Source organism: Bos grunniens, chromosome 7, assembly GCF_055505025.1.
Source record: "Bos grunniens cultivar Pamir isolate PY7600 chromosome 7, Bosgru_T2T1.0, whole genome shotgun sequence".
Taxonomy (NCBI): domain Eukaryota; kingdom Metazoa; phylum Chordata; class Mammalia; order Artiodactyla; family Bovidae; genus Bos; species Bos grunniens.
Window position 1 is genome coordinate 16,184,976 of NC_141171.1, and position 18,491 is coordinate 16,203,466.

The 18,491-nt window shown below is 46.0% G+C and overlaps 1 protein-coding gene across 4 annotated transcripts in view; it reads right to left on the minus strand.

The window, feature by feature from the left end:
• INSR (insulin receptor) overlaps positions 1-18,491 on the minus strand; it is a 145,624-nt gene that overhangs the window by 18,857 nt on the left and 108,276 nt on the right. For 2 of the 4 annotated variants that reach the window (XM_086409496.1, XM_086409495.1), the window contains exons 11-14: positions 17,507-17,542; positions 11,185-11,459; positions 10,140-10,279; positions 3,350-3,509 (exon numbers count right to left, since the gene is read on the minus strand). In XM_086409496.1, coding sequence (XP_086265622.1) covers positions 3,350-3,509; positions 10,140-10,279; positions 11,185-11,459; positions 17,507-17,542 — 611 coding nt within the window. The remainder of the gene's footprint in view (positions 1-3,349; positions 3,510-10,139; positions 10,280-11,184; positions 11,460-17,506; positions 17,543-18,491) is intronic. The other 2 variants (XM_086409498.1, XM_086409497.1) reach the window with 1 other exon arrangement.

Here is an 18,491-nt window from a genome sequence, read left to right on the forward strand (position 1 = left end):
GCCAAGGAAGAAAGTGAGTTCTGGGAAACCAGAGAAGGAACCTGGTCCTTCGGGTCTTTAATAGTAACAGTTTACTGAACACTTATGAACATACTAGGCACTGTTTGAAGTGCCCTGCCTGGGAGATCTTAGTTAATCATTCCATAAGCCAAAGTGGCGGGGGTGGGGTGGGGGTGGTGTTAACATCAATGTCAGTTAACAGAATGGGACACAGAGGCTCAGAGAGGTGAGAGTTCTTGCCCAAGTTTAAGAGTTGATTCAAGGTGGAGCAGAGATTTGAACCCAGGCCATCTGAGCAAGTTCTTGACCACTGCTCCATGCTGCCCTTAGGGTCAGCTCTATCCGGAGACATCTTGTCCTCTTGGACCTCCCTGAATTGACAGCAAACTGCCTCCTTCCACATGGAGAAAGCCTCTCTAAATATTTGATGATTGGATGTTGTTCAGTTGCTCAGTCATGTCTGACTCTTTGCGACCCCATGAACGGCAGCACGCCAGGTTTCCCTGTCCTTCACTGTCTCCCAGAGTTTGCTCAAATTCATGTCCATTGAGTCGGTAAGGTCATCCAACCATTTCATCCTCTGTAGCTCCCTTCTCCTCTTGCCTTCAATCTTTCCCAGCATCAGGGTCTTTTCCAATGACTCTTCACATCAGGTGGCCAAAGGAATGGAGATTCAGCTTCAGCATCAGTCCTTCCAATGAATACTCAGGGTTGGATGGGACATGAAAAATGGAAACCGTCTGGTCATGTGCCATGGTGGGCATTTTTCTTAGGAGGGGAAAAGGTGGAGGCTACCAATTGCCCAGCACCCAGCACACCTGGGAGCCATGATGCCCACCCCACCCCACCTCTGCTTCCCAGACCCACAGACCAGTTCACTCCTGAGATTCCCGTGGCCACCAGAACTAGGATTCAGGAAGGGAGGCAGCCAGGATGCAAAATTTGAGAGGAACTCTTGCTTTGGGCCATGCCAGGGCAGAGTCACCCCCAGAGGGTGAGTGCCTCTTTAAATTTTACACCCTGGGTGTCTTGCCAGCTTCCTTATTATTTAAGAAAGAGTTGTTAATTGAATGTGTTGAATATTTAATTCTCCATTGTTAGCTACTGTTAGTAAGCTGTGCTGAATTTCCTCAATCATTTATCTTTTGGTGACATCTCTGATCATTTCCTTAGGATGAATTTCTAGAGCTACCATTGCTGGCTGAAACAGTAAAAGCTTTTATAAGCTTTTTTTTTGGATATACTTTATTAAAGGACTGTGGTTTAGGACTCACCTACCATAAAAATAACATCCATGTGTCTGTACTCTTGAATAACACTGTGTGTAATTAAATAACAGAAACAAGCAAAACACTTGCCAATTTGATAAGTTAAAAATTCTATTTCATTTTGATTTGCCTTTTTTTTCCCCTTTTGGTGTGGTTTTGAGTGAAGTTGGTCATTTTTCCCCTTATGTTTTCTATTTTTCTATTTCTTTTAAAATTGGCTATTTATATCCCTTGCTTATTTTTGTGTGAGGACATATATCTTTTACTCATAGGAGACATAGATACATACTCATTTTGTATTAAAGATATGAACTCTTTGTCAATGAGGTCACAAATATTTTCCCCATTTTGATAATTTCTTTTGAATTCTGTTCATGGTTTCCCTCTAAATCCTTGAAAAATCCGTGTTAGCAATGTCTTTGTTATTGATGAAGCCCTTGGAACACACCTGAGTTTATGCTAAGACAGAAGATAGTTTGAGATAGGGGCTGGTTACTGGAAGACCATGTGTGTGATTAGAGGGGTTGGACTTTCAGCCTGGTCTCCAAACAGGGGAGGGGGTTTGGAGATGGAGTTCAGTCATGTGGTTAATGACTTGATCAACCTCACCGATATAATGAAACCCCAATAAAAACTCTGTTCACCAAGAGAAGCTTCCTGGCTGGTGGGCACATTGATATGCCAGGATGGTGCTGCGATGTATCCTGATTCCATGGAGAGAAGACACAGGAGCCATGTCTTCCAGTCCGCTCTTGGCCCCCGCCCTACGCGGCTCTTTATCTGAGTGGTCCTGACTTACATCTTTTATCATAAAGCCCACTGTCCCACAGCATTTTCCTGAGTTCTATGAGCCATAGGTTGTTGTTCGGTCATTTAGTCCTGTCTGACTCTTTACGACTCCATGGACTGCCAGGCTTCCCCGTCCTTCACTTTCTCCTGGAGTTTGCTGAAACTCATGCCCATTGAGTCAATGATGCCATCCAATCATTTCATCCTCTGTCGTCTCCTCCTACTCCTGCTCTCCATCTTTCCCAGCATCAGAGTCTTCTCTAGCAAGCAACTAAATCTGAGGGGGTTGTGATAACCCCCAGATTTGTAGCCAGCCAGTCAGGAGTGCAGGTGGCCTGGAGAACCCCCAAGCTTTCATCTGGTATCTGAGGTGAGGGTAATTTTGGTGGGAACCATGCTCTTTAACTTGACCAGAACCAGCCCAGCAAGAATCCCTTTCCACTTTCCACAGTCTCACCAAGCCTGGCAGATGAAAATCCAGCCAACTAAGCAGAAGCTCTATCTTCCCCCCTCCCACCCAAGTTTCCACTCCTCCTGGTCTAGAATTGCCCCTCCTTCTAAGTGTCTGGGTTCCTACAGGACAGACATTGGTCTGTCCCCTCTTTTTTTTTTGTAAAGTTTTTATTTAATTATCTGGCTGCACTGGGTCTTAGTTGTGGCATGTGGGATCAAGTTCCCTGACCAGGGATCAAACCCAGGGCCCCTGCATTGGGAGCATGGAGTCTTAGCCACTGGACCACCAGGGAAGTCCCAGGGTCTGTCCCCTCTTATACATTCTTCCAGGTTTCAGCCAAGATGCCCCCGCCTCCAGGAAGCACTCCCTGACCAGCTCAGCTCTCCCCATCTCTCCCTATTGTACTGTCCATAGTGTGTCCAGCTCGCTCAATGGCAGCACTTCCTGCCAGCACGCCCAAGGCTGAGTAGATAAGCTCCCACATACTCCCTTGGAGGACATGGCCCATCTGAAGACAAAGACGGAGACCCCAGTAACAGGAGCTAATGTGCTTATCACACGTGCCCTGTGCCAGCCACTTGGCATTCATGATGTCTCTGAAGCCTCCCTTCACCTCCAGTGGTGGTCCTAGTATTATACCCATGGTCAGATGAGGAAGCATGCGCTTAGAGAGGGCAAGCATCTTGCCCTGGTCACACAGCAGCAGCCGGTGGACCCCGAGGTCAAGTCAGAGGCAGTACCCACAGCCTCCAGGCTTCCCCAAGCATCCTCTGAAACGCCCTGCTAGGCCCAGCACCAAGCACAGACTCTACCAGTCGAAGTGGCCGTGCAGACTTACAATAGTCTGTCACGTAGAAATAGGTGGCTTCCGTCCAAGACCCATTGCCTGCCAGGGAGGTGGCCCGAACTCGCACACTGTAATTCCCAGGCAGCAGCCCACGCAGCCGGCAGCCACGCTCCAGAGCATAATGTCGGCGGGAGACGCAGAGGTGCAGCTCCTGAAAGACAAAGATCCCACTCAGAAACAACATGGAGGGAGTGAGGCATAAACACTGCAACATGTGAGCGACTTTGAGCCTCGTGAAATTCCTGAACCATAGCTCTATGGACAAGGCACAGATAGAGAGATTATCGGGCTTCCCTGGTGGCTCTGAGGGTAAAGAATCCACCTGCAACGCAAGGGACCCAGCTTCGATCCCTGGATCAGGAAGATCCCCTGGAGAAGGGAATGGCAACCCACTCCAGTATTCTTGCCTGGAGAATCCCATAGACAGAGGAGCCTGTTGGGCTACAGTTCAAGGGGTTGCAAAGAGTTGGACATGACTGAGTGACTTTCATGTTTTCACTTTCAGAGAAGTTATTGTTGTTGATAATAGCCAATATTCCAAAACCATAGCCAAGCACATGGCTTAGATCATGGCACTTAACCCTTATGATGTCACGCTTAGCTTAGTTAGAAACAAGGAAAGTGAGGCTTAGAGCAGAGGTCAGTGAACTTTGGCTGTAAAGGGCCAGAGAGTAAATTATTTTTAGCTCTAAGGGGGCCAGGTGGTCACTGTTATCAATTCAACCTTCAATAGCTCAAAAGCAGTCCGAACTAGGTCCTGAATCTCTAATATCCGTAGACAAACAGGTGTGGCTGTGTGCCCACAAGACACGGTGGATGCTGAAACCTGAACCTCGCAGAAATTTACACATGTGAGATACTAGGGCTTCCCTGGTGGCTCAAACAGTAAAGAATCTGCCTGCAATGCAGGAGACCCAGGTTCAATCCCTAGGTCAGGTAGATCCCCTGGAGAAGGGAATGGCAACCCACTCCAGTATTCTTGCCTGGAGAAATCCATGGACAGAGGAGCCTGGCAGGCTACAGTCTATGGGGTCACAAAGAGTCGGACACAAGTGAGCAACTAACACACACACATACACACACATGAGCTACTATTTTTCTTTTGAATTTTTTTCAACTGTCTGAAGATGTGAAAGTGATTCTTAGCTCATAAGCTGTACAAAAACAGGCATTGCATAAATAGTTTGTCTTCTGCTTCTGGGGGAGTTGAAATGATTTGTCCCAGATCTCATAGCTGGTCATTGGCAGGGCAGCCCTTGAACCCAGAACTGTCTGGCTCCAAACCCACCAACTGTCTGGCTTCCTTGAAACCACCATGGAGTATTTTCACCAGGACTCCAGGAAGGCAGGAAAGAAGGAACCCAGATCTCCTAAATCACCTAAGAACCAAACAGATACATGGACTTAATGTCTTAAGGACAAATTTTAAAACAGGTTCCTTCTCACAATGTAGCTTTTTGATTTATTTATTAAAAGAGTTTGTGTGTGTGTGTGTGTGTGTGTGTACACATGCGCACGTGCACGTTCAGTCATACAGTCCTTGTGACCCCATGGACTGTAGCCCGTCAGGCTCCTCTCTCCATGGGATTTCCCAGGCAAGAATACTGAAGTGAGTTGCCAATTCCTTCTCCAGGGGATCTAAAAGAGTTGGTGGTGCTGCTGCTGCTAAGTCACTTCAGTCGTGTCCGACTCTGTGCGACCCCACAGATGGCAGCCCACCAGGCTTCCCGTCCTTGGGATTCTCCAGGCAAGAACACTGGAGTGGGTTGCCATTTCCTTCTCCAATGCATGAAAATGAAAAGTGAAAGGGAAGTCGCTCAGTCGTGTCTGACTCTAGTGACCCCATGGACCGCAGCCTACCAGGCTCCTCCGTCCATGGGATTTTCTAGGCAAAAGTACTGGAGTGGGGTACCATTGCCTTCTCTGCTAAAAGAGTTGGGATCTACTTAAATGTCTGGAAAGAAGGTAGAGATATACACCCCAGCAATAAACATGTAAAAAGAAAGAAACCCAGGGCTTATTAGGAGAAGCATAAGGCTCACTGGGAAATATGATCATGAAACCTGTAAGCGTCGGCCAGTTTTAAAACTTTCCAAAACAGCTCCGAGTTCATAGTGCATGCAGGGAATTGGACTGGAAAATTTCAGGAGGGAGTGGGAGGAGGGAGAGAAACGTAAAAACTCCCGTGCTTATCATGTGATAATAACAGCAAGAAAACAGATCAGGCTAGTGGTAGGAGTGGGGAAGTCTAGTCCAAAGGTTCTTCCAAGTCGAATGAGTCACCAAGTGGAAAGGGACAAATAAGCAAATATAGAAACCAAAGGGAGCTGCTATCTGGGGAGAAAGGGAAAATATAGCCTCCAGTGCTGGTTGGGTACCTCGAGGGGTGAGGACAGAGAAGGGAGCCTGATGGAAGGAACTAGAGACACCAAAAAAAAAAAAAAAAAAAACCACCAAGAAGCAAGTCTGATGAAGAATGAAGAAGCCAATTACAGAAAAGTTTGTGCAAACAAGGGGGAAAAAAAGAAAAACAGCTCAAAACTGCAAAAACATGCTGAGGCAGAGATGTTAATTGCATAGAAACTGAAAATTGATGCTCTCTTTCCACAGAGATGGTTCCTGGGTCCAGGGTGTCCCAGGATGGGAAGGGAAGTGGTGAGGGGAGAAATGACTGATGCAAAGTTCAAGGAGAGGCAGAATCAAAAACAACGGTGATTTGGGCTGTTCAACTAGCAAATAAGAGGGGAAAAAATGACCGCCCACCAAATGCTGGAGAGAATTTTGTAAACTTGGCAAAATTACATCCCAACAGTACAACTGGTGTCAAAAACTTCTTTTTTTTTTTACTTTACTTTTTACTTTATCAAGGGTTTCCCAGGTGGTACAGTGGTAAAGAACCTGCCTGTCAACACAAGAGTTGCCAGAGTCATGGGTTCAATCCCTGGGTGGGGAAGATACCCTGTAAGAGGAAATGGCAACCCTGCAGTATTCTTGCCTGGAAAATCCCATAGACAGAGGAGCCTGGTGGGCTACAGTCCACAGGGTTGCAAAGAGTCAGACACAACTGAGCAACTGAGAATACACACACATTATTCAAAGCGATGCTAGACAATTAAAGAAAATGGAAATAACAGACCAGTTTTGTTCATGAGGAGTTTTTTTTTCTTTTAAGGCATTACAACCTCTCACTTCTAACTTTCCCTCCAACTCCCTGATCCTCTAAAGAGCAAATACTGCTGGTCTGTCTGGGATCAGGGTCAGGCAGAGATTATGGTGGGGATTGGTGGTAGGGATTCCTACTGGTGACCCTTGGGTTCCAGAAATGAGAGAGGCAGGCCAGCAATGGTGGCTGAGAGAAGTTAGGGTTGGATCCAGTGCCAATAGGGTAACCCATGTTATATTGGGGTGCAAGAATTCAGTGTTCAAACCTGCTAAGTGAAGTGAAAGTCACTCAGTCGTGTCCAACTCTTTGAGACCCCATGGACTAGAGTCCATGGAATTCTCCAGGTCACAATACTGGAGTGGATAGCCATTCTCTTCTCCAGGGAATCTTCCCAACCCAGGGATCGAACCCAGGTGTCCCACATTGCAAGCAGATTCTTTATCAGCTGAACCACCAGGGGAGCCCTACTGGTGACCTTTGGGTTCCAGAAATGAGAGAGTTAGGCCAGCAAAGGTAGCTGGGAGAAGGGTTGGATCCAGTGCCAATGGGATAAACTGTACCAGTTTATCTATGTTATACTGGGATGCGGGACTTTAATGTTCAAACCTGGGAAATTCCAAATGAGGATGAGATGGCCACAGTAGCAGAGACCTGTCTTCATAGAGACAGAAAGCGGATTAGTGATTGCCAAGGGTTGGAGGGAAAGGAAGTAGGAAAGATTGGGGGTTTAATGGCTGGAGGTGGAGGTAGGCTTTCTTTAAGAAGTGATGAAAATACTCTGGAATTGTGGTGATGGTAGCACAACTCTGTAACTATATTACAAATCGCTGCATTGTATCAATATGTGTTCAGTTCAGTGCAGTTCAGTCGCTCAGTTGTGTCCGACTCTGCAACCCCATGGACTGCAGCACACCAGGCCTCCCTGTCCATCACCAACTCCCGAAGTCCACTAAAATCATGTCGATCATGTCGGTGATGCCATCCAACCATCTCAGCTCTGTCGTCCCCTTCTCCTCCCACTTTCAATCTTCCCCAGCATCAGGGTCTTTTCAAATGAGTCAGCTCTTCACATTAATATGTGTTAAGTGGCTGTATTTTACCATGTGTGAATGTATCTCAATTAAGCTGTTATTAAAAAACCCTTATGCCTAAGCCAATCAGCACACAGCACTGTCCTGGTCTTATGACTGGGTGTCATGTGACCTCAGACTGGCTGGAAATGCAGGGACACAGACTCTCTTCTTCCAGGCTTGGTGCTGAGAGAATGAGGGTTGGAACCTCTAAAATCACAGGACAGCCAGGAGCTACTGGGCTCACTGCAAGGACCCTTGAGACACAAAAGATACAAAGGAATCTGGATCCAGCTGTGCCTGAACTCCATCAGCTGGTTATGGAAGCTAATAAGCTTCCCTTTTGTCATGAGTTACTTTCGTGGGTGCTGGTGGAAGATGAAGAGTAACAGCTTAGAGAATCTAAAATCCAGAGCTGGAAATCTCAGTCTCCTTGTTATACTGGACCATGATCACCCCCCAACATAAAACTTTAAAAGGCTGTATATCCACCAGTCTTATATACGCACCATCTTCTATGTATCCATTCTCCAGTGGGTGGACATCTAGTGGCTTGCACTTTTCATTGGTGGTGAGATTCTTATGCATAAAGCTTTGCTACCAACCCAAATCTGAACTATTTCGTTAGAACAAATGGGATTAATATATATGGGAGGAGATTTAAATCACCTGTGCACTAGTGGCTCCCTGGGGATCGTGCTTCTCTTTATATGCCCCCGAAGGCTCCTCTCCCACACTGATTCTGGGCTTGGCCACTAGGCTCACACTGATGCATATTTTCCCTTGACAACTGTCTGCAGGACATATAAAAACAGGCCAGGGGCCAGTTTGGCCCATAGATCATAGTTTGCTGATTTCAGTTCTAAATCATCATCAAAGCTGGATATCTGGGCATCCAGAGATGTGGTCCCAGGAGGGATCAACAGATGGAGGTCCATTTGTCATCTCTGGCTTGGGGAAGCCGAGCTGTGCCTACCAACCTCTGTTGCATGTGTGCTAAGTCAGTAGTGTCTGACTCTGTCACCCCATGGGCTGTAGCCCACCAGGCTCCTTTATCCATGGGATTCTCCAGGCAAGAAATCTGGAGTGGGTTGCCATGCCCTCCTCCAGGGGATCTCCCTGACCCAGGGATCGAACCCACATCTCCTGCAGCTCCTACACTGCAGGCAGATTCTTTACCGCAGAGCCACCGGGGAAGCCAACAACCTCTGTTAGGGGTTGGCAAACTAGAGCCCACAGGCTGAATCCGGTCCACTGCTTGATTTTCTAAATAAAGTTTTATTGGCAAACGGCCATGCCCATTCATTTTCATTCTGTGTCTGCTTTGAAGTCTATTCGGTTCCCTAAATTTCCATTGTCTCAGCCACAAAGGGAGACACTCACCAGCAGATTCTACTTTGTAGGGTCACTGTGAGGTGTAAATGGATCACTGCAAAGGGCTCAATTGATGGCAGGGTACACCCTCTGGGTCAGCTCAAATGTCAGATGACCTGACATCTGTCTGAAGTCATCCAGTAAATGGGAGAAGTGGCCCCAGTCAGTCCAAGCCTCAGCAGTGCCTCTCTGGTGGGCATGCGTGCTCAGTCGCTCAGTCACGTCTGGCTCTTTGCAACCCCTTGGACTGTACCCTGCCAGACTCCTCTGTCCATGGGATTCTCCAGGCAAGAATCCTGGAGTGGGTTACCATTTCCTCCTCCAGGGAAACCTTCCAGACCCAGGGATCAAGCCTGCATCTCCTGTGTCTTCTACATTGGCAGGATTCTTTACCACGGAGCCACAAGGTAGACAACAAGCCATATCTGAGGATAGAGACTTGCCCCACAGTGGTTACTAGTTAGAACGGGGGCCAGCAAATCCAGCCTGCTTGCTGCCTGTTTTTGCAAATAAAGTTTTAATGGCACACAACCATCCCTTTTCATTTACATATTATCTACACGTGGCTTTCACAACGCAAAGGCAGAATTGAGTAGCTGCAGACACCATCTGACCACAAAGCCAAACATGTTTTGGATCTGGACCTTTACCAGCCCCTGGATTACAACATCAGATAGCCCTGGGTTCAAATCCTGATTCTATTCTTATAAACCTTGGATGCAATTTAAATTCTGGATGCCTCAGTCAGTACCAAGCTCACTGGGTTTTCTGAGGATTTATTGTACTTCATTGATCCCAAGAGACATATTATTTCTACATTTGACATTTCCGAAATATGAATGCATCTTACAGTTAGAATGGGCAGCACCTTTTTCTTTCTGAGCAGTCTCTGAGAATAACAGGGCTTCTTATCACATGTTAGATGTGGTAAAATTGGATAAATGAGATACCATGTACAAAGCATTTAGCGTGCATGGGGCACACAGTCCTGGGGAGAGTTTAGTTACAATAAAATGTTGGACCTGACCCATCTCCCTGGAAAGTCATATATCAAGGCTTTGAGTCTTCATGACAAAGCATCTAATGAGAGAAGCACAGGAGCCAGAATTCACGAAAAGGAAGGAGGTACCAAGAACAGCCTTGAGGGCACATCCCCAGGCATCAAGGACCTTACCTCCTCGCCGTATCGTCGGTAACTCACTTCATACAGCACAATCAGACCGTTGGGTTCCTTGGGCTCCTGCCACATCAAGTGAACAACGTTGTTCTCGAAGATTTCATGGGTCACGGGGCCAACAATATCATCTGCCTTGGCTGTAAGGAGCAGTGATTAGTGCTGGGGACTCGATCCCTGGATCAAACCCCACCTCCACCACTGAGCAGCTGAGCAAACTTAAATTGGTTGTGTAATTGTGTTCCATTTCCCTTATTGGAGAATGGACATTCTCATGGAATTCTTTACATATTTATGTCTATCTATCCATCTATCTATCTATTTATGTATCTATTGATCTAGGAGAACCCTACTATATATATATATATATATATATATACACACACACACATACACACACACAAAAATGTATGTATTTCTTAATTTCATTTTATTTTTCTTATGACTCACATACAGAAAAAGAGTCAGACACAACTTAGCGACTAAACAACAACTAGAAAGATGATTATAGTTAACAATGTATGTGTGTGTTGCTCGGTTGTGTGTGACTCTTTGCGACCCCATGAACTGTAGCCCACCAGGCTCCTCTGTCCATGGAATTCTCCAGGCAAGAATACTGGAGTGGGTTGCCAGTCCCTTCTTCAGGGGATCTTCCCAACCCAGGGATCAAACCCAGGTCTCCTGAACTGCAGGCAGATTCTTTACTGTCTGAGCCACCAGGGAAGCACAAAGTTAATAATGCTGTGCTTTATACTTGAAAGCTGCTAAGAGTTGATCTGAAATGTTCTCACCACAAACAAGAAATGGTAATTTTGTGCCCTGATGGAGATGTTAGCTAATGCTATTGTGGTAAAGATTTTGCAATGTCTAATGGAACAAATCAACACATTGTACACCTGAAATTTACATAATGCTTTACGTCCACTGCATCTCAGGGGAAAATGAAAAATGATGAAGGCAAATAGAGTCTCATGTATGCTGCCTAGAGAGTGGAGAGCTTCCTTGGTTAGCCTGTGTCTCTTGGCTCTGCGATGAGTCGACCTACCTTCAGGCATGGTCCTGGCGCTGACATAGGCAGCCACGCTACACCTCTCCTCGGGGGAATCTTGGTTGCAAGCCTGAAGCTCGATGCGATAGCCAGTAAAGTGACGCAGGCCGGAGATGACCAGCGACTCCTTGTTCACCACTTTCTCGAAGGGTCTGTGCTCCTCCGAGCTCATGGGCGTGCTGGTGGAGGAGGTATTGGGGAGCCCCAGAGCGGTGGGCACGGCTGCTGTCACATTCCCCACGTCACCAAGGGCTCTGCGTTTCCTCGAAGGCCTGTCATGACAGGAGGACACACCTGGTCATACAATCACCATCTTTGAAAAAGTGCTGCTGGAGAATAAAAAGGCTTAAAACCAAAGACTGAGATGCAGTGAGATTCAAGGGGAGGAGTGTGTACATTACAATGTAAATTTCCAGGAATTATAACCCAGAGTCGATTTTAAAGAAGATGCCCTCCTAGGCTCATGTCAGGCAAGCCTACCCGAAGAGAGGAGTGGGGAGGCTCTGGGACCACCCATAGTAGACACACCAATATTCCCCTCAACATGCTTAATTTCAGATTTTCATTTTGCAGATGAAGAGTCCAGCCAGGGTTAGTGTCAAAATTGAGATGCCAAAAGTGTGTCAGAGTCTAGCCCTGCCAAATGGTTCAAGCTACTTGACACCATCACCAGTTTAACCAGAAGAAATACATCTTCTTATTCTTAGGCCCCTTTAGGACAATGGCATAATCTAAGTGATTAAACTTCAATCCTTGGGAAAAAAAAATTTCAACACTCAGGTTACTAAGGGTAACTCCCAAAATTGCCTATGCGATCGGCACATTTTCTCCCCTTTAAAAGATACACGAAGAAAAATGTTAATAGCCTAAAAAATTATAAATCCAAAAAGAAAGGTATAAAGAAAATTTGAATTCCTTAGCATTCCACTGACTGCTATGTCCTTTGGGCAATTATTTTTTCTGTGAATGTTACATACGGGTATAATGGGGGGATCAAGCTAGTTCTATAATCCATTTGGCTCACTTGTATTAGAAGCAATCTCAAATATTTTCCTGAAAACATAATGTCTCAAGTAGGATGGAATTTACTTTTTTTTTCTTCAACGTGAAGATATTCCCTCCTTGTTATGAAAGTGCCACATGCTCATTGCAGAAAACTTGGAAACCTGTAGAATATTCCATTTAATGCAAGAACCATAATTTACTTAGTCATCCTCCAATTTTTAAAATATAAGCATATTCCCAATTTTTTTTGCTATTATAAATATTACTGTGATCATTGTCCAAGTGTCTCATTAGTTCCTAAAAGTAGACTCTAAGACATTATTAGATTATGCCTCTTCATACCTATGGCTAAATTGCTACCCTCCAGACCCTTTAAACTGACTTGTGGTCACACCCATAAAGGGGGTTCCCAGGTGGCAATAGTGGTAAAAAACCTGCCTGCCAGGAGATGAGACGCGGGTTCGATCCCTGAGTCGGGAAGATCCCTCGGAGCGGGGCATGGCAACCGACCCCAGTATTCTTACCTGGAGAATCCCATGGACAGAGGGGATTGGCAGGCTACAGTCCATAGGGTCCCAAAGAGTTAGACACAACTGAAGCAGCTTAGCACACAGATATATCTGTTGCTTATTTATTTATATTGTACCTACTTTCTGAAACTCTCATTCTAAGAGTTTCAGGGTTGATTTTCTTAGGTTTTCAAGGAATACTCTTGGATAAAGGGTCAGTAAACTTGTCACATAAATGCTAGATAGTAAATATTTGGTGTTTTGCCAGACGTGTGTTTTTTGTCACAGCTGTTCAACTTGCAATGGCTTTCAAGCCACGGCAGCTTGAAAACAGCCAGAGACATGATGTACACAAGTGGGAGTGGCTACTTTCCAATAAAACTTGTTGACAAAAACAGGCAGTCTGTCTACTCTTGAATCAGAATACCTGAAAATATCAATGCTTTTGTTTCCCACAATCCATTCCTTACAATCTATTCCAATTCTCATTTCTGCCTTACTGCACTGGCTGCTGCTACTGCTGCTAAGTCTCTTTAGTCGTGTCTGACTCTGTGTGATCCTACAGACGGCAGCCCACCAGGCTCCTCCGTCACTGGGATTCTCCAGGCAAGAACACTAGAGTGGGTTGCCATTTCCTTCTCCAATGCAGGAAAGTGAAAAGTGAAAGTGAAGTCGCTCAGCTGTGTCCGACTCTTAGGGACCCCATGGACTGCAGCCCACCAGGCTCCTCCATCCATGGGATTTTCCAGGTAAGAGTACTGGAGTGGGTTGCCACTGCCTTTTAGATACCCAGAGAATTGTTAATTAGTTATGATGAGATTGGCTTCCTTCCAAAGTAAACAGGAATAGTTTTAAGAAAGATGTTACTTTGGATGTTGGTTTCATCTAAATAATATTTATCTTGTTGCAGAAGTTTTCTAGTCCTAGCTTTATAAAAGGCCTCTCCCCCAACTGCCTTTCTTTAAGTCCAGTTCAGTTCAGTCACTCAGTCATGTCTGGCTCTTTGAGACCCCACGGACTGCAGAACGCCAGGCTTTCCCGTCCATCACCAACGCCTGGAGCTTACTCAACTCAATGGTCGGTGATACCATCCAACCATCTCATCATCTGTAGTTCCCTTCTCCTCCTGCCCTCAATCTTTCCCAGCATCAGGGTCTTTTCCAATGAGTCAACTCTTTGCAACAGGTGGCCAAAGTACTGGAGCTTCAGCTTTAGCATCAGTCTTTCCAATGCATAGTCAGGGTTGACTTCCTTTAGGACAGACTGGTTGGATCTCCTTGCAGTCCAAGGGACTCTCAAGAGTCTTCCCCAACACCACAGTTCAAAGGCATGAATTCTTCGGTGCTAAGCTTTCTTTATAGTCCAACTCTCACATCCATGCATGACTACTGGAAAAACCATAGCTTTGACTAGACGGACCTTTGTGGGCAAAGTAATGTCTCTGCTTTTTAATATGCTGTCTAGGTTGGTCATAGCTTTTCTTCCCAGGAGCAAGCATCTTTTAAATTCATGACTGCAGTCACCAGCGGCAGTGATTTTGGAGCCCCCAAAATAAAGTCTCTCACTGTTTCCATTGTTTCCCCATTTATTTGCCATGAAGTGATAGGACCAGAAGCCATGATCTTAGTTTTCTGAATGTTGAGTTTTAAGCCAACTTTTTCACTCTCCTCTTTCACTTTCATCAAGAGGCTCTTTAGTTCTTCACTTTCTGCCATAAGGGTGGTGTCATCTGCATATCTGAGGTTATTGATATTTCTCCCAGCAATCTTGATTTCAGCTTCTTTAGGTTAGTAATTTAAAAAATCTTAGTTCCCCAGCCAGGGATTGAAGCCTCATCACCTGCAGTGGAAGCACAGGATCTTAACCACTGGACACCCAGGGAACCACCTCCCCCCATAATTTTTAATAAATGTTATTTAATGAGATTATTATGACTTTCCTTATTGAATCTCTTGATGAATTAGATTCTACTATCAGAACACCTGATCTTGAACCATCCTTGAACTCATGAGATTGATGGTATTGCCAGCACAGTGCTTTGTTTAGGACATTTGGATCTAAAATCCCATATTAGGTGGTCCTGGGGTTTTCTTTCAATGTAGCATCTTCATCAGGTTCTGCTAAGGGATGTTGTTTTACAAAATGAATTGGGAAGATTTCCATATATTTCTATGCTCTGAAAGTTTCTGAAAATAGTTTCTCTTTGAGAGTGTGAAAGGACGCATCTATAAAACTCTCCAAACCTGGGGCCTTTTTGTGAAGAAATTCTTTGACACATTTTTTTTCCAGTCTTTTCCCAAGGTCGTTAGGATAGTTAATCTTTCTGCTGCTTCCTGAATTAGCTTAGACAAGTTAAAATTTTCACCTCTCTGAAAGTTTCAAATTGAACAGCTCATGGTTATCCAGAGAATTTACCACAAATTTAGCTATATTAATTTTCCCTCCCTCCCTAACACATTATATTTTACATTTTATAGTTTTTTCTTAATTTACAAAAAATCATTTAAGTCTACTAATTTACAACAAAGTCCAGGTTTGGCAATATTCTACAAGTGAAGGTATGTGATGGTCATGTCTCTGATATTTTCCAAATGGATCTTTCTTTTTTTTGCTGCACTGTGCAGCGTGCATGGGATCCTAGCTCCGAGATCAGGGATCAAACCCAGGCCTCCCTGCACTGGAAGCATGGAATCTTAACCGCTGGACCACCAAGGAAGTCCCTCCAAATGCATTTTAATGAAAATTTCCATTTCAACTTCCACCCAATAGAAATCTAAGTGACCCACTTTTAATCACCAGGAAGTAGAGTTTTCTGTTCGAGCTTTTGAAATTTACCTTTAGTTTTTGTTGCGTTGTCATCAGCAAAAACAAACCTTACTTTGGGGGTACTCACTAAGATTTTCTTTGTGGCCCTTTTGTCTGAAAAGACCATTGACATTCCTGAATGGAAACCAAAGCTAGTAAGCCAAAGATACACCCATGCTAGCAAGATTCAAAACATTTCTATACAAGCACAGATGAGCCTTCCAGAAATGATGGAGACCCTGGGGTCTCACGAATAACTACTGAAAAATTGATTATCTAATAAAAAAGAATCATAAATGGCCTCTAACAGGCCAAATATGCATACACCAAAAGGATTATATCCAATAGGACAAGACCACCACGTGGTCACAGAAGACCCCCATGATTGGATCAAGGTCTCACATTTCTAGATCTTTGTGTGTGGGTGTGTGTGGGTGTGTGCCTTGAACGCTCAGGTGTGTCTGATTCTTCAGACCCGTTGGAATTTTAGCCCTCCAGGCTCCAGTCTGTGGGATTTTCCAGGCAAGAATACCGGAATGGGTTGCCATTTCCTCCTGCAGGGGATCTTCCCCTCCCAGGAATGGAACCCTCACTTCCTGTCTCCCGCATTGCGGGTGGATTCTTTAGCCGCTCAACCATTGTGCTACAGTCGTGTCTGACTATTTGCAACTCCATCAACTGTGGCCTGCTACGCTCCTCTGTCCACGGTATTTTCCAGGCAAGAATACTGGAGTGGGTTGCCATTTCTTGCTCCTAGGGATCTTCCCCACCCAGGGATTGAACCTGGGTCTCCTGCATCGCAGGCAGATTCTTTACCATTTGAGCCATCAGAGAAGCCCAGATCTTTCTTTACTACAGATTATATTCCAAATGGCCACTAGAGGGCAGACTGGGGCCGAACATTGCCTGAAAATAAACCCTCCCTTGGAAGAATAAAATCGTTCTCACAGCTCTCTTACCCTGCCTTTCCAGTCTCCCCTCCTGTTCTTCCCAAGAGTCCAGGATTCTTTCCACCGACTTCCCCTTCGCCACGTTCTCTCTGCCTGTCCTCTCCTCCAGGACACCCCCTCATCCTTCAATCCTCTCTCTCTCTTTTAAATTGAGGCGTGCTGTAATTAGTCACTCAGTCGGGTCTGACCCTTTGCAACTCCATGAACTGTGGCCCACCAGGCTCCTCTGTCCATGGGATTCTCCAGGCAAGAATACTGGAGTGGGTAGCCATTCTCTTTTTTCAGGGGATCTTCCCATCTCAGGGATCAAAACCAGGTCTCTCGCACTGTAGGCAGATTCTTTACCGTCTGAGCTACAGGGAAGCCCATAAATCCTGGAGTGGGTAGCCTATCCCTTCTCCAGCGGAATCTTCCCGACCCAGTAATCGAACCGGGATCTTCTGCATTGCAGGCGGATTCTTTACCATCTGAGCCACCAGGGTTTCCTCACACTGAGGCATAGTTGACTGTCTAAGACACACGTCAAAGGGGAGCATCCCTGACTGTCCTCGGCGGATACAGGGACACAGCACACCTGTGCTCAGGCCTGCCGCCATCCTGCACTAGTCACCCCAGATAAAAAAACGTTCCACTCCCGGATAAGCTTTCCCCACTACCTGCTGCTAAGTGGTTTCGACTGGCTGAGTGTCCAGCACAGTTCTGCACAAACGGTGGGCTTGATAAATAAATGTGTCAGGGCATGGAGGAAAATTGGGCAGCATCTTAGAAGCGCCCTAGGAAGTACACCCTTGATCCTATGTTTTAGTAGGAGTGTGTTAGTTAGGATACCCCCCACCAATCATGCCCAGGTTCCATTTCAGGGTGAAGGCGTGTAACGTGTGAATTTGTGAAGCGCCCCCTCTCGGCAGAACAACGCGATTCATGCATCAAACCACAGAAGGCCCCCGGGGATCTCAAAGGGGCTCAACATGCTTCCTGCCCCGAGGGCCCAGTGGCCCTGCACTGTGCAGCCACCAGGGGCCACGCGGACATCCCACAGGTGAGTCATACCTAGCGTCCTCGGCAACAGGGCCTGAAGATGATTTTCTGTGAAAACAAAACCAGCCGCTTTGAGGACAGACAGAACTTCTTCAGACAGACCTCTTGCTTCTGACACCCTGTGCCAGCAGCCCAAGGGCGCTTGCCCCAGACCATGGGCCACTTGTTCCCATCACTTGAACCACATCTTCCCCAGCAGGTGTGTGGGACACAGCAAGCAGTTGGGAGGAGGGAGTCAAGAAAACACCCCTGAGACCTGGTCATCTGGGGTCATCTGGGGTTCCCATGAGATATCAAACGTAACACTACTTTTTTCTTTTGGGTCATGCCATGGCTTCCCCTGTGGCTCAGTGCTAAAGAATCCATCTACAATGCAGGAGATGCAGGTTCGATCCCTGGGTGAGGAAGATCCCCTGGAGGAGGGCAAGGCAACCCACTCCAGTATTCTAGCCTGGAGAATCCCCTGGACAGAAGAGCCTGGTGGGCTACAGTCCATGGGGTCGCAAAGAGTCGGACACGACTGAAGCACACAAGCACGCAGCATGTGGGATCTTCCCTGACCAGGGATTGAACTCGTGTCCCCTGTATTGGAAGCGAAGAGTCTTAATCACTGGGCCACCAGGGAAGTCCAAACTAGTTTTAAACCTTATGACTGACTCGGCCACTATCCTTAAGTCTGGTGGAGTTTTAATGGGTGAAACAATAACTGTCTCCACACCTGGGCTGTGCCATTTAGTGCTTTTTTGGACTCAGGGTCAGATAAGAATACATGAAAGAGAAAAGAAACGTTATATATGGACAGTTCTAATGGAGCCTCTAGCAGGAGCAATGCTAAGCCTCTGAAGAGACCCACTTTCGAATCTTGTTTTATCTCAGTGCAACCTCTGGGGGCGGGAGGTTGATCCACTTTGGAAATAACCAATTGTATTGGGCACTTCTGGGTAGCTCTGGTGAAGTCTGTTAGCGGGAAGGGTCAAGAGTGGAGAGGGTGGGGGCA